Source organism: Poecilia latipinna, unplaced genomic scaffold, assembly GCF_001443285.1.
Source record: "Poecilia latipinna isolate Pla-1442-1.1 unplaced genomic scaffold, P_latipinna-1.0 Scaffold233, whole genome shotgun sequence".
Classification (NCBI taxonomy): domain Eukaryota; kingdom Metazoa; phylum Chordata; class Actinopteri; order Cyprinodontiformes; family Poeciliidae; genus Poecilia; species Poecilia latipinna.
The window spans coordinates 311,006-326,436 of NW_015112849.1; the positions used below are offsets into that span (position 1 = coordinate 311,006).

The 15,431-nt window shown below is 40.5% G+C and overlaps 1 protein-coding gene across 2 annotated transcripts; it reads right to left on the reverse strand.

The window, feature by feature from the left end:
• Window positions 1–45: 45 nt before the first annotated feature.
• Window positions 46–12,716, reverse strand: fga (fibrinogen alpha chain). 2 transcript variants are annotated; one of them, XM_015032208.1, is made up of 11 exons: window positions 12,637–12,716; window positions 10,669–10,841; window positions 7,682–7,914; window positions 6,202–6,426; window positions 5,753–5,857; window positions 4,915–5,098; window positions 4,565–4,710; window positions 3,760–3,858; window positions 3,336–3,488; window positions 2,237–2,840; window positions 46–1,245 (listed from the first exon to the last, which is right to left on the reverse strand). In XM_015032208.1, the coding sequence occupies exons 4-11, from the start codon at window positions 6,250–6,252 to the stop codon at window positions 572–574; spliced, it is 2,016 nt and encodes a 671-aa protein (XP_014887694.1). In that variant the 5' UTR covers window positions 6,253–6,426; window positions 7,682–7,914; window positions 10,669–10,841; window positions 12,637–12,716; the 3' UTR covers window positions 46–571. The 2 variants fall into 2 exon arrangements, with proteins under 2 accessions (XP_014887694.1, XP_014887695.1); XM_015032209.1 differs by lacking the exons at window positions 7,682–7,914; window positions 10,669–10,841; window positions 12,637–12,716 and having other exon boundaries at window positions 6,202–6,457.
• Window positions 12,717–15,431: the final 2,715 nt, after the last annotated feature.

The following is a 15,431-nucleotide window of genomic DNA, read 5'->3' on the forward strand; positions in this document are numbered from 1 at the left end:
CCTTTAAAGTTTTTAAGTTGGAAAAACAGGACAACAAACAGCAGCTGAAGTGAACACAGCATCTTTATTGATTGATCAGATTTAATCCTCTGATCCTCATGGAGAACATTAGGTCACTTTGGGAACATTGGACAGCAGATCGATGCAGTTCAGTACATTGGTACATTGGTTGAATGATTCACTAACAGGTAAACCGTCACATCCTCATTTCGGTTTTCATGCAGTAAATGGACAGACTTCTAGATGTTTATGAGGTTTAGTGGTTGGATCATGTGTCAAACCCGAGGCCTGGGGGCCAAATCCGGCCCGCGGTAGTGTTTTAGGTGGTCCTCTAGTTTCCAGATATAAACATTACACCAATCAGTGTTTCTTACTTCTACTACTCTGCTGCCTCAGCCTTGATGTAAAGCTACAGTTCATGATTGGTGCTGGGAGCAACGTCATAAGTGCAAATTTACCTAAATTGGAACATTGTAAGAGGTTTTAACGGTGTATCCTGGAATGATCGGCTCTTTGACAACATTCATGATCCTGTTTTGGCCCAACTTGAGTTTGCCCGCCCTGGTTTGGATCAAAAGGTGGCCGGTCGGATGAACATCCGCGCCGCCTTCAGGCTGTACGTGGCCGGTTTGAACGTGGGCCACACCACGCCGTTCGCAGTTTTGTAAGGTGTGTTTGTTTCTGGGTCGTATGTTCCTTTGTAATAAATCCCGTTTAAGTTAGCCGCCTGGCAGCTGTTGTACCACCACCCGCCGCCGTACGCCTCCGCACAGTTCTCCCCCGACCCGTCGTCGTCTTTGTCGAAGGTGCTGAACTTGACGCCGCTGTGGGACGCCAGAGCGTCCCCGGCGTCTCCGGTGTACCCGGACACCTGCAGGGGGAAGCCCTCGACCTCGGTGCCGACCCGAACCGTGTACTCAGCCGTGGCTACGCCCCCCTCCCAGTCCTCCAGCTCCACCTTCAGGATGGTCTCCCCCTGGTTGGTCAGCAGGTGGAGGTTCTGGTTGCCCAGCCAGAACTCCCCCTTCCTCAGAGCGTCCGCCGAGCCGAACCCGTCGCGGTACTCGGCCCAGGTGCGGTTGAAGCTGACGGAGCCGCTCTCTCTCTGCTGGACTAACAACCACCCGCCCATTATGCCCTCCTGCTGGCAGTAGACTTCCACGGCCGCCGCGGAGCCAGCGGGTTTGATCCTAAAAAGACCGTTCGCTTCGCCTTTCAGGTGCTTCTGGTAGGCGTCGACGCAATCTGGGGACAGAGGGGCACACACCGAAGACCGCGAATTAGCGAGGACCGGCTTGGATCAGCCGGCTCAAACTTACTGCAGAAAAAACGATTCCTTCCTTCAATCAGTTGTAAAAAGCAAATCTTCCAGTTCTACTGTGTCTGGACCAGGGCTGGGCGATAAATCGAATTTATCAATCGATCGATTTGCGGCGCTCTTTCCGCCTGATAGTCTGGTATTCTCAGTTCGATTTGGGACCAAAATTACAACATTTGTTGCATTTTCAGTTGCTGTGTTTCTCTTTCTCACTGCACTGTCAAACTAAACAAACTAATTAAAAAACTGTTCCCCTCCTTGCCTGTGGGGGCGCTGCACCAAGAACTACTGAAGGAAACAACAGGACAACCTCTGAACACGCAACTTCCTCCTCCACAACATGTGAACAAGCAGCTTCATATCTGAGTGGTTGTCGGATTTCTCTCTAGACTTGGTAAAAGACAACAAGCCATTTCTTCTGTTAGCGTTAGAGTCTCACATTTGTTTTGGTTGCATTTACCCAGAATGCCCTGCGCTGTAGTCCACTTCCTGATTTTGGAGAAGCCTCTGGTCCGTTTGGCGTTTGCATTTGAAACGCACCAGAGTTCACGTCAACCGAACCAGACTTTTATTTTTAGGCCACATCACCCAGCCCTGGTTGGACCAATGGAAACATTTAAAGTTATATTTGCTACAGAATGGGTCGATGTTCGAGAGCCGATAACGGTAATTAAAAAGGTTATAAAGTCCTTGGAGAGTCAACGTGTTAGCTAGTTTTGCTTTTCAGAAATGCTAGGCATTCCTTATGTCACATTAAATGTTTAAATGTGGAAACTAGGACCAATAAAGTAGCTGCTTTGTATTCACTTCCTGTTTTTGGTACATATGGCTAGCTAACAAGCTAGCTAGTTAGCTAGCTGTCTGGCCTCCTCCTTCCCGTCTCCTACAGATCCTACTCCAGTTCGGCTGTTTTGGTACCTGTTCCTACAAAGTCCGCCTGCCGTTCCACAACCGTGCTCTTCACACTGCGAGCATGGAAATCAGGAATGTCGTCCTCCGCGTTGTCGGTCATGAACGCACCGAAGTCGGCTCCGAACGGGTCCAACCCGGATTTAGAATCTGCCAAGATGCTTCCCTTGGATCCCCCGGAGTGGAAGGATGAAGAGGAGGATGAGCCGGTGAGCGTTGGGAACAGGGAACCCAGGCCGCCCTTTGAGAAGCCACCCAATGTTTCACATTCGGGTCCACCGCCCATTTCCTCCATCCGCTCCACCGGCCCGTTCTCGGTCTGGACGACCGTCCTCCTGATGGTTCTGGTGCAGCTGACGGTTTTGGTGTTCACGCTGACGCTCGGCTGGCTGGGGAGTCCTTGGCTGTTGAAGCCGCTGAGAAAATCGCCGTCGCCGCGTCCTGAGAGCTCCGTGATGGATTTAGACGGGGATCCGGAAGAGGAGGATGAGGAGGAGGATGAGGAGGAGGAGGAGGAAGACGTTGAGTGGGAAGAAGTACCTGGGACTTTGGAGACGGTGGCTGGAGATGAGCTGGAGCCTTCCTCCTCCAGGATGAACTGAACAGTATTCACCTGGAAACAGAAGAAACTACGTTTTAAGAATGGGAGCCAATCATTTCATCATTCAGGAAGGTTCATACTGAATCAGGCGGAGGCTAAGGCCTGAGAAACAACCTGAGAGTCACATCAGGAAAGTTTAATCTAGAAATTAACACCCAATTCACTTGTTTTTCAGCTACTAGTGGGATTTATAAGATGGAAGCTAACGTAACAAGCTAACAGATATATTAAACTGCACTTTGGACACCCGGTGTCAGACGTTCCTCTGCAGAACCAGATGAGGTTCTGATGAAAAAATTCAGCATTTTCAATCAACAGAAAGAAGACATCAAAAACCAGTATGGCACCGCTCCTTGAAAACTGGAGCTGGAAACCCCTTTCTCTGAGGTAATTACATTGTTTTACTATTTACTGGGATTTATTTCTTATGTCCTTCAGTTTCCTTCTGCTTAGATACGTCGCACCTCTATAAACGGTTGTTTCTGGAGAACCCAAAGCGTTCCTCACCTGAGGGAACACGTCCTCTGTCCGCTGCGCCGCCACATCCTTGGATTTGAACCTGGAGTCAACAATCACATCCTGCAGCGGCCGGCTCTTCATCACGTACAGCGTCCCCACCGTCTCCAAGCTCTGGGCCGTCTGGGCGTCCAGCTGGTTCACCTGGGGGAGGCAAAACATTTTCTCCTATAACAAACCTGATCAAACATGATGTTCTTTTGCTGATAAAATTCGTTCTCTTTATTGTAATTTTTGCAGCGTCAGTTATTTGTTTTTAAGTGGAATTGCAGCTTTTTACTTTTTTATGTAAACTGGATGCAAAAACAACAAAGTTTGCACACATAACATAAATTACAATAGATACATTTTATGAATCATGAAGCTTCACTGATGTTAGAAGTGAGATATGAAACTTAATCAAACGGGTGTTCACCTGCTTGTCCAGAGACACGTAGCTCTCCCGGTCCACCTGGTACTCGGTGTGTCCGCCGCAGGATCCCTTACAGGAGCGCAGCTTGATGTCGATATCGACCTAATGGAAGAGCAAAAAGTTATAACAATAAAAATCTGTACAAAGATACATCAATACGTTTTGCTGCCGCCTTGTTTAGATGTTGCTCTTTCCCAGATAGTGACATTTACTTTTCTTATGTTAAACCAAATAAAAACATAGATATAAAAAACAGATCACATTATATGGCTTTGCTCTTTTTCCTCAGTCTCTATCCAGTTTTTGGCTGTAAAAGGAGAAAATAAGCATCTAAAATCAAATTAAAGTCAGAGAGATAAAATGCTTTCTTTAGTTTGCTTTCATAAGCACTAAGTTTTAAACCTTAGTCTTAATTATTGTAGTTGAGATTTATGATTTAAAACCTACTGATTTAATTCAAATCTGTTTTAAAACAGACAAAAAGCAGCTAATTTTTTACAGTGTTGGACTTCTCTTAATTTTGAACAACTGGGCCCAAAATAATTCATGCCTGACAGGATGAGGTAGGAAATATAACAAAACTATGTAAAATAAAGATCCGTTTTAAAAAGATCAGGGTTTTAAGTATATTTTCTAAAAAGACAGCACATCAAAAACGATTGAAATCCTTATCAATAACCAATGAAACGTATTTTCAGTATTACAAGAATAAAAACCTTGTTTTAACTGCCAAATGAGATGCAAATAAAAACAACCAGAGTAATTAATCAGTCTGAGTGAAGCGCTTGTTGTTTTTGTCTGAGCGTACCTCCAGTCTCTGCATCTCCACCACCTGGTCTTTGACCCGGTCCTTCAGCGCGGCCAGAGCTTTCTGCTGCCTGTCGATCCGGACCTTCATTTCAGAGATCCGCTGACGCAGCGTCTGGGCCAGGTTGTAGTACATGTTGTCATTTCCTGCAGGAAAAAGAGACGGCCCGCTAGCATCAAACTGGGAAATAAGTGGATACTAATCATAAACTAAAAAAGTTAAAAAATGTAATTTCTGAGGGCCTTTGTGGTTTAAAAACTGTATCTAAATTTGACCTCACGCTGTGTTACGTTTAGTTTTCCTGTTTCTACCAAATGTTCACAAGGCCAGAGGCGGTGCTGAAGGCTGACCGGTGTCCAGGGTGAGTCTCTCTGTCAGGATGTCGTAGGTCTGCTTGGACACCAGGTCCACGGAGCGGTGCCGGGCCCTGTGCTGATCCAGCAGGCTGCGGATCTTCTCGATCTTCTTCAGCAGCTCGTGGTCGTTTTTATCCATCAGGCCCTGGATCCTGCAGCCCGACGGGCATTTTGAGTACTGATGGGAAACGCATGGGAATAGAAAACTTTGAACAAATATAAACCAAAATCCTTACAGGAGAATCCTGAATTAATACAAATAATAAACATTTTCATTTCAGTGGGTCCTTCAGATCAACTAAAACCTCACCGACTCTAAAAATAAATGAATAATTTAACAATAACAATAAGCAAGCAAACTAAAATAAAGCCTCTGAGTTGATCCTTCAGCTTAGTTTTGTTTTTTAGTTGAGCTGAAAGCTGCTGACACAAACTGTTGCTCCCTAACAGGCTGATAAAGAAAAATCCTCATTAAGACAAAACCTAAAGTTCAAAGGCTTGAAAATCTCCATCAAACCTAAAAATCATCTTAAAAACACAAAGTTGAGCCAAAAAATTCATCTTCCAAATGAAAATGAGATATTCCAAGATATTTTTTTATGAAGCTCGAGCATTATTACCAGAAGCTCAAAATGCATCAAGGCTTTAATCAGAAAACTAAGAAAAAATCTGAAAAACTTTCATTGTATTTCATTGTTGGTTGCTTTAAATTCGTAATAAAGCTTTTGGCCTCATATCAGGCTTATTTTAACAAATGTTTAGAAAAGTCATTGGAACCAATTCCACAGAAGGCTAACTGTGTTAAACATGTAGCTTTCCTGTGATTATTTACCCAGTCGTCGTCTGTGCAGAAATGCCACTCTTTCTGGGTGGCGCATTTCTCGTCTCTGGTGGACGGTTCCACCGGTCGGGCTCCTCTGGGGTCCAACAGCGCAGCCTGGACAAAACACAAGAGAAACGTTTATCTTCTGTTTGGAGACGAATGAAAAAAATACGGATTTCAACAAAAACTTTATATAATTGAGCTGTTTGGTTCAGTAGAGCCATTTTAGGAAAATCTGAGTTTGTAGTTGATTTTAAGGTTTATATTGTAAATTGTAAAATGTGTAAATTTGGACTAACCAGAAAAAAGTTTTAGAGTTTTTATTAGAACAGTCCATCATTACATTAGATCAGGTTTTATATTCCTGATCTAATATAGTGATTTTATGTTCACCATGTCGTGTTGGAGACGTTTCCAGCAGATCTTAAGGTAAAGTTTAAAGATAAGTTTTGTCTCACCTGTGTTAAGGCCACAGAAACCAGACAGAGCAGTAAACTGAGCTTCTTCATCCTTCTGTCGTTCTTCCTCTCTGAAGATCCTGAATGTTCCTGCAGCCCGGCAGTCGGATCTTTTGAATCGTCCTGGTTGTTTGTTGAGCCTCTGACTCAGTCAGTCGGGTCTGATCGGAGTTGAGCAACAGCTGAACGTTGCGTTGGCCGTTTTCTGTACTTTGTGTCTCTTCTCTGCAGTAAATAAACACAAACATGCTGCTGGATATACAGGCATCTCAGGCTGTGCTGCTTCAGTGCAAACAGTGACAAACCTCTGACGGTAATTTTGACAATGACTAATCAATATTGGAACAATCACCAATAGGTCAATAATTTATCATTTCATTTGTTTAAAAGGGGACATTTCTGACTCATGAACTCTGTTGTGACTCTGTAAACCTGCCAAGAAAATAAGCAAATTTTCATTGAGAACTCAGTCAGGTTGATATTTTACCATTAAAAGAGCAGAAATGGTAAAACCAATAACTAATTATTTGTTTTTCTTTGTTGTCTGACCGCCCAGTTATGATTTTCAGCCCTAGTAAAGATTGTACGTCTTAACTCGAAGATAGTTTAGCTGTTAGCATGCTCATGATTTTTATACACAAACTTATCATGAATGTTTTAACTATCATGCTAACAGCTACATTAGCTCATGGCAAACAGTTGCCTTAGCTGTTAGCTTGCAATGTTAGGCTAATTAGCTCCTGTTAACTAATTTTCAAGGTCTACCAAACTTTAATTTCTCTGATTCTGGTTTTAAATCACAGCAGAAAATGCTAAATTATCTTGAATGTGCTAACAAGCAAGCTAACAGTTACATTAGCTCATGGCTAACACGTACTTTAGCTGCTAGCTTGCAATATTAGCTAAATTAACTCCAAGTTTACTGATTTTTATGGTCTTCTAAACTCTTATTTGGCTTTTACAGTTTTTAATATGCAAACTTATCTTAAATGTGCTAACAAGCAAGATATAAAAGCTACATTACCTCAAGGCTAGCATTTACGTTAGCTGTAAGCTTTTAATACCAGCTATAAAATGCACAAGCCACAACAGAAGTTATGGTAAAATGAAACTTATCGTATGGCAAGTTTATTATAGCTTCTATATTAGTATAACTCTTGTTGTTGGCTTGTGTTGTTTTTTGACCCTTCTGGGTTACCATAGATTTTCAATGTAAGCGTTTCCCTGCAGACCAGGTATAAAAGGTTTCACTGATCTTGTTGCAAAGTTTCTAAATGATTTATCGTGATATTTTTCTGTCAGGTCCTACAGAGATCTGAGTGTTTGTTGCCCCCAACGCTTCATAAAGAGAAGATTTTTAATTTGAAGCAGGAATGATTTCATAAGCTAAAATATTTTCATACACATAAATATTAAAATCCATAGATCTTCATTAAAATGAAATGTTGCTACATCAGAGTAAAGAGAAAAACATTCAAACCTGCACATTTCCTCTTGAGTGACTGCGGTGGTAGATAATGAGGTTCAGGATCAGCTTGCAGGACTGATTGTGGGTTTGAATCCGGGATAAATAAATAAATCTCCCTCTCTCTCTGGTTCGGTTTGGGCTGCATTGTTCCTTCAGGTCTGGAGCAACATAAGAACGACGTCCTGGTCTCATTTCCACTCCAGTCACAGGCCTTTGGATCGGACACAGGGGAGGCTTGAATCTCCCTGAGGAGAAAAAGGTGACAGAATAAATTTAGATTTGTTTTAAAGTGTCATCATGTCTCCCTGTGAGCTTTAGCATCTCAGACCCTTGAAACATACATGCAGTGCAGGAATCAGAGTCTGAGCTACAGCAACAAATATGTGATTGGCATGCAGAGCAGTTCTAGCTTACAGTAAAGGCTGATAAGCAAAGCTTAGAGAAACAAATGTGTTGATGCTTCATGTTAAAACGATCATGTTAAAAATAGAATAACTTTCATCCTTTACAGGCTGACTGCCAGCTAAAATAGCTAAATCTGTCCGTACTTTAAGTTATCTAACCAAAACTGTTCCATAAATAGAATTTATAAAACCTAAAACTTAACCAAGAAACCGTTTCCGTGCTTCATGAACATAACAGGATAAGGGCCAGACACCAGGAGGCCTGCTGATCAAGATACGGGATCAAATTAGGAGCAAAGATTTGAAACTGAAAAAAAATAAGAAATAAAGAATCAACTTGAAAGTGAAAAAAGATGTGAAACTGAAAAGACAGATTTGAATCTGAAAATGAAAAAATGTGAAACTCACAAATTTCACAATTTCAATTTTGACAAATTGCAACAGATACAATTGAGTAATAAACTCAATCTTAATTCAAAAAGAAAGATTTGGCTTCACTCCTTTTTATTTTAAATAAACTTTTCATACTTCTCAGATCTCAAGAGCAAAATCTGACATTTGGCTTCAATATTTATTTTTTCCAGTTTCCACATTTGCTGCTAAATATTCAGTAAATATGACCCTTTCCTGGCTCCTGATGCTGCACAAACTGAACGTTCAGGTTGAACTGAATGATTCTGCTGCCACCTGCTGACTGTTTGGTGGAACTACAGAGTGAGGACTGGAATGTTTTACCAGTTCATATTCTTCAGTGAAAGCAGATTATAAAAAGATTCAGTGAGAATTTAAAAACTTTAGCTGTGAAAACAATGATTTTAAAGCAGAAATTTTAATTTTAAAAACAGGATGTTCCTGCATTAACATTAACAAAGTCTAACTCTGTTTCTCCTGGGTTACTGATATTTATTTTTTTTATTTCTGTGACTTTTTAATTGTTTTTCCCACTAATTTCTTTTTATCTGTAATCAGAAATAAGTCGTAATCTTTCACATGAAACCTGTGCGGCAGATTGACATTAACCTCATAGTGCAGAGATTTAAAGATGGCCGCCTTTAATGTTTTATTTTTTTTCCACAAACAAGTTGAGGTTCTAAAAGAAATGTGCCTGATATTCCAGTCAAAGTATATGCACATGTAAATTCTATATTTCCCTCTGTATTATTTTTATATTCATTCTCTTAAAGTTTTCAGCTGATATTTTCTGCTAAATGAGATCAGAGGCTTCACTGATGTGACTGAATGCAGAAAGATTCATTCACCTCTGAGACTTCGATGCAGATCGGAAACTATAGCATCTAAATGTTTTGTATATTTAGTCAAATATATGTAAGATATTTTTTTTTTTGTAGAAAATAATATCTTCAAAAGGACACAAAGTGCAGCCCTTCTCACTATTAATAGTATTTTTGTTTACAGAGTAATAATCAGTAGCTTTAGGTTCTAATGTTGCTGTTTAACAGCAGGAGCAGCATTGTGCTGCCCAAAAATAAGCCTGCTTAAAAGCACTGACAAGAAGCCCAACAGCAGCAGTTATTGATACTTAAAAAGATCTGAAAGAATATATTGTCTAATTATTTGTGTGTGTCATAATGTTGACCAACTTCTATCTGTCAAGATCGATTCATTTATTAAAGGGATCTATTATGAAAAATTCACAGTTTGCATGTTTTTTTAATAATTTCATTTCATTAAAAACAGCAAAAGCACTTAAAAAAGCTGATTTTTGTCCACAAGTTCATGTGTTTTGGTGTCAGGAAAACAACCCTCCCAGTTGTTGAGTCATAATCAACTGCCGTTACCTAGCAACCCCAGCTGGTCACCTAGCAACCGACGCTGAGCTCCAGGACTTTGGTCAGCTGGTTACAAAGTCTGACCAAACAACAACAAGTGTTTTCTTGTTGACTAACCATCCAGAAATCACTCGCTGCCTTCTTGTTGGTTGTGCAGGAGGCTCTCCTTCTGCTTTTCAAAGATGTACGGTTGAATAACTGCAGACATTTTCTCTTGTGAGTGTAAATGTTGAGTTGGGGGGAGTGGCCAGCAGCAGCGGCAGCAGCAGCTTCTGGCCGCAGCTTGTTTTGGAGCGTCTTGTTTTAGACGCTCTAAAGCAGCTCATTCTGAAAACAGGCAGAACTGAGCTGACTAAAATCTCATTAAATAAGAATAATTCTATCCAAAAAAATGTAAAGAACCTGTTTTGTAGAAACCTATCCCAACCTGAGCGAGGAAGCATAATAGATCAGCTTTAAACAAGTAGAATGGTTATTATACTTCAGTTATCCTCCTATAATAAACAAACAAACCAGATGTATTTATTACTTTCCTTTAGTGAATGGTTGAGTTTAAGGTTTGGATTTTGTTCCATAAGCTCAGATAAAAGCAGATTAATATTAATAACAGCTGATTTTCTCCTGCATGTTGTAAATCAGCCTGTAAGCTGAAATAATTCACCGGGGTGAAATCAAATCAGTTACAATCTCCAGAAATTTTATCTGAGCTCCTCCCACACAGCTGAGGAGGGAACTCCACCAGGTGTCCTGCCTCTCCTGCACCCACCACATCTACGCTGCCTGAGCAGCAGAGAACAAACCAGACCTGCAGGCAGCAACCAGAGGAACACAGGATGACGCAACGACACCCAACATTCCTCCTCCAGGCGGCGGTAGCCGGGCCGAAAGGTGCTGTGGTGAAACGAGTCCTTCAAGAACCAGACAGAGACGCCGGAGGGGCGAAGATCGGCTGATCCAAACCAGCTTTACAGACAGAGCCTGGAGGTAGACATGAAGAAACGAGAGGAAACTTTGTTTAGTTTATTGTTTGATGTCTGAGGAAGTTCAGAGAAAGGTTTGATGTGCGTCAGGCTGCGGCGCTGAACTGAGGTCTGACTGAGGTTTGGGCTCAGGCTGCAGCGTCGCATGAGACGACATCTACAGTTCAGCTCACTGAGCGTTACGAAGGCCAGATAAAGGAGCAGCACCACCATTCAATTGTCTGCAAGTAGCTCCACCCGTCCGTTTAACTCTGCTTACGATAACATCAAAAAAAACATGTTGACACTACATAGAATTAGGACACTACTGGCTGTTGCTTGGAGACATTTTGACTCAAGCTGTGAAGCAATCCTGCAGCTCTGCAGCTGTAATTTCTGCAAAGCAACCAGAAACTGTTCCTCCTGTTTCAACAACAAGGAGGAACAGCAAGCAGCAGCCTGGGTCAAAGGTAACATCACAACCCAAACCATTCTGACCAAATACCGACGCTCAGAACCTGCTCTTAAACTAACTGTTGTCAACAGCGTTTCTAAACAGTTAGACACTGTCACCTAACTGTGTTTAGACAAACTGTTTTAGACACGCATGAAACAGAAACACACACCAGAGAGCTCAAGGCTGCCGCAAATAGTCGGCATTTTCGACTAAATTGACCAGAATAACACGAAGAGGTAAACAGAAACTGAATTTATGTCTATTTCCGTTTATTTCCTGTTAAGCTGTTGCAAACCCAGAGAGCTGCTTCAGTCTGCAAATCAGGCGCACAAACGAACGCCTCAGATGAACTCCTCTGTCCGTATCTGAGGTGCACAAAGGAGCGTAATCACAGATCCTTCCTTCCAGCAGCTGTTGAGACTTTAGAACAACAAAGTGTTTTACATCCCTGATGTCATTTACAGGTTTTTCATTTCTTGAAAACAGCCTGTCGGTTTTTATGCATAAACATGGTACATTTCTAAAATTATTCTACTCAGCTGCACAACCTTTCAATCTTAGTGTGCTATTTTTATTCTCAGTTTTACATTTTATAGTAGTTTGTATCTACATGCTTCTGTTCACCTTTAACTTGCTGCTGGCTCAATTTCCTAACAGTGGAACAATAATGGATGTTTCTATTCTATTATTCTGTTCAGTCTCATATTTCAAATTCACAGGCTGAATGCTCAGCTTCAGTCCACTGTTTAAACCTTAAATAAAAAGAGCTTTCTTTAATTTCACTTAATGTCTCTACTTAACAACTTCTGGAAAGGAAACTCAAAACATTTCATCTAATTGCTGATCCAAAAGACACTTCTACTAAACAGTAAGGACATTAATGTAGCATTTAGTTTAGAGCAAATCTAACTTAATGTCACAAAGTGAGTGAAAGCTGCTGATAATTTACCATTTTTTGAATTCTTTTGTTTTCAGGAGATGCATTAGTTAGAAAAACATTTTTATTTCCCTATTCTGGCTGTTACTGTTCAGCTCTCCCCGCTTGAGCTGAGCGACACACGGCTAGAAATACACAACAATCCCCGCCTTCGTGTGGTGACGCTTGTCTCGCCGGCTAAGAAATGGTGTGGAGCAACGGCTACCCTCTTTTAGCCTCAACTTCAACGGAGGATACGAAGAGAAAATATTTCAGTGAATTACTTTAATATACGTGTCTGAACTTCAGAATCAAAAAGCTCAGACAGACGTCAGGCTGTGTTTTAGCTGCTTTACTAAAGCAGCCGGTCGGCCTCCGTCAGTTTAAACTCCGGTCGTTTAACACCGAGTGAAACAAATAAATTAACCGCTCAAAACTTACCAAGTCGTAATCACATATAGCATTTAAGCTGGAAAAAACATGATAGAAAACTCAGCTCCTCCAACATCACCGTTTGTTTTTCCGCGTTTCTTCTTCAACTACGTGTAGACGGCAGCCGAGGGGCATAACTGGCGCTGTGCTGCCCCCAACCGTCCAAAGTTTAGCACTACAGGTGAGACTTCTGATCCATTTAGGAGCTGCACAGGAACATAAGACACGATAAATTGGGATTACAGAACAGGTCAAAGTGTAATAACCCATTACAGTAATTCGAACACAAAATTCATTTAAAAAGGGAAAAATCTTTGATCAACCATTTGAACTTTTGAATATTTTAAAGGTTTTATTGACATCTGTAAGTCCGGCAGTACATATTCCTCTGCTGTTTCACTAAGGTTATTATTATAGCTTTCAGAGCAAAGGCAATGCAACAAACTCTGTATAAACCATGTAAACATCAGCAATATCTAACAATTATTGTCATATTTAGTAACAAACTGATTATTGATTATATTTGGTCAATATATCTCTCCATCCTGAACTTAGAGAAGGTCAGAATATGGAGGTAAGACTTTATGAAAGTATAATAATTCAGTTCAGTTTATTTATCCACAATATAGAACAATTTCACAACAAATATCGTCTTAAGGTGCTTTACCGATAAAAGTAATTAAAATCCAATCACACAATCAGATTCAAAGTCAGTTTCACAGAAACTCATCCAGATGTCACTCCTGTTTAAACCACTAGAGGGAGGAAAAAGATCAGTGAACAGCCTTTCCTCCGCTGGCATTTAAATGAATGTTTGTTTCTGTTGGTGAAGCTGCTGCAGGGCAGCCTCACTGATGCACACCGCTGTTTACACTGAAACAATAAAATAACACTAAAGTAAATATATTCTGCAGCTGACGAAGTAGTTTACACACGTTCACCCACAAGCTAAATTATTTAACCAACACCTGAATTAAGAGACAATTATTTTACAGTAAAGTTGATCATATATGAAGCAGGCAGGGCCAGAGACACTCAGGGACAAAAACTTTAATCCTCTGAGCAGAAATGTGAGTTTATGCAGCAGTGTGTGTAATGGAAAACTTTACTTTCGACTTTGTATTTTCTGCACATAATAGATAGATAATAAAACCAATACAGAGAAGGGAGTGTCTGTTATTTAAAAAGTGGAGTAACTTGGAGCCTTGCTCCGACTGTTGGTATGTGAAGGTCATCTGGAGTGGGAGTGGGAAAGAGGATGTGTGGTTTCAAAACATGAATTTTCTGTCTGAGTGCAGAGGAACTTTGTTTCTGTTACATTTCTCTCCTCGTTACAAAAACATTCAATAAAATTCTCAAAGGATTCAGTTGTTATCGCCTTATCTAAAGATGACCCGTTATTCTTCCTTTATCAGGTTGGGATCGGTCAGAAGAGGAGGGCAGAAAACCCAAAAACTGTGTTCAAGTTAGAGTAGCAACACTTCAACATATTTTACTCAAGTGGGTAAGAGAGACAAGTTTTGTTAAGTTTACTGAAGTAACTGATGACATTAGCAATCATTTAATATTTAAAAATTACGATATAACATTCAGTGGAAATTTTGGTATTTTAAGCATGAAAATTACAATAATTTATATAACTAACAAAAATTAACAGTAACATTTTCCAAATAAGTTTATTTGGAAACTTATGAAACTTTAAGAAAACAGCAGGTGTGTGTTTGTGTCTGGTGAATTTTTGGTGTTTGCTTTTCATTTAGTGGGTCATAAATCCAGAAATTTTACTCAAGTAAGAGTAAAAATACGTCATAATAAAATTACTCAAGTAAAAAGTGAAGTGTAGTGAAAATACTCCTAAAAGTATTTTTAATAAATGTAACTAGTTACTGCCCAGCTCTGCTCGATCGACCATGACAAACATTTCCATTACATTTTCTTGCAGTTATTGTTGTAAAATTAGATTTTCTGCTCAGTTCTGAGCTCCTTTCCAAATGAAGCGAATTAAGCAAATTTATTTTTGTAATGTCAAATTGAGCAATTATACTGAAGCTCTTGACCAGGCATTTTGTTTTACAGGCATTTAACAAACAGAGAATAAAAGACTATAAAGAAGAGAAACATATAATGAGTTTAAACACCGGTTTTCTCTCTGCTGTTTTAAGACTCGTGTTGTCACTGCCGAGGGTTAAATAGGCCGTTTTATTACTGAACCACCTCCTGTATTAAATGTTTGGTTTTAATTAAGCAGAACTCAAAGCACACTTTGGTTGGTTGAAATGAGGCGTCTAAATTTGTTTGCTTTCCCAGGCATCATTAACCCACAAGTCACTAATTATGACTTGAACGAGGATGTAAGCAGTGTAACAGGAAGAGGTAATTACGGTTATTCCCAGATGACGAAGAAGGTGGGATTTCATGTTCAGAGCGTAAATGTAACAAACACTGAGCATCAGCGTTTCGTGATTTAAACCCCGGAGGCTCCGACAGATGTCACGTCTGGAAAAATCTGCTTTTATTAGCAGGAAGTTATTTGAAGCTTTGCCTGGAACTGAAGATCATTTCAGTATTTGGCGTTATGAGTGAGCGGTCAGCGTTAAACACATCTGCCACGTTTTATCAGTAAACTGCTCGCTTCCCCTTCCTTTTACAGAGCATGACACACTTTCAGTTTACCTTCAATTACTTCAGTAAATCAGAGTAAATACACTTCAGTTTGGTTTGGGTAAATTAAGGGAAATGAGGAGTTTCAGTGATGAGCATTTTAAACAAATAAAGCAATAAAACATTTGTATGAGCAGGAGAAA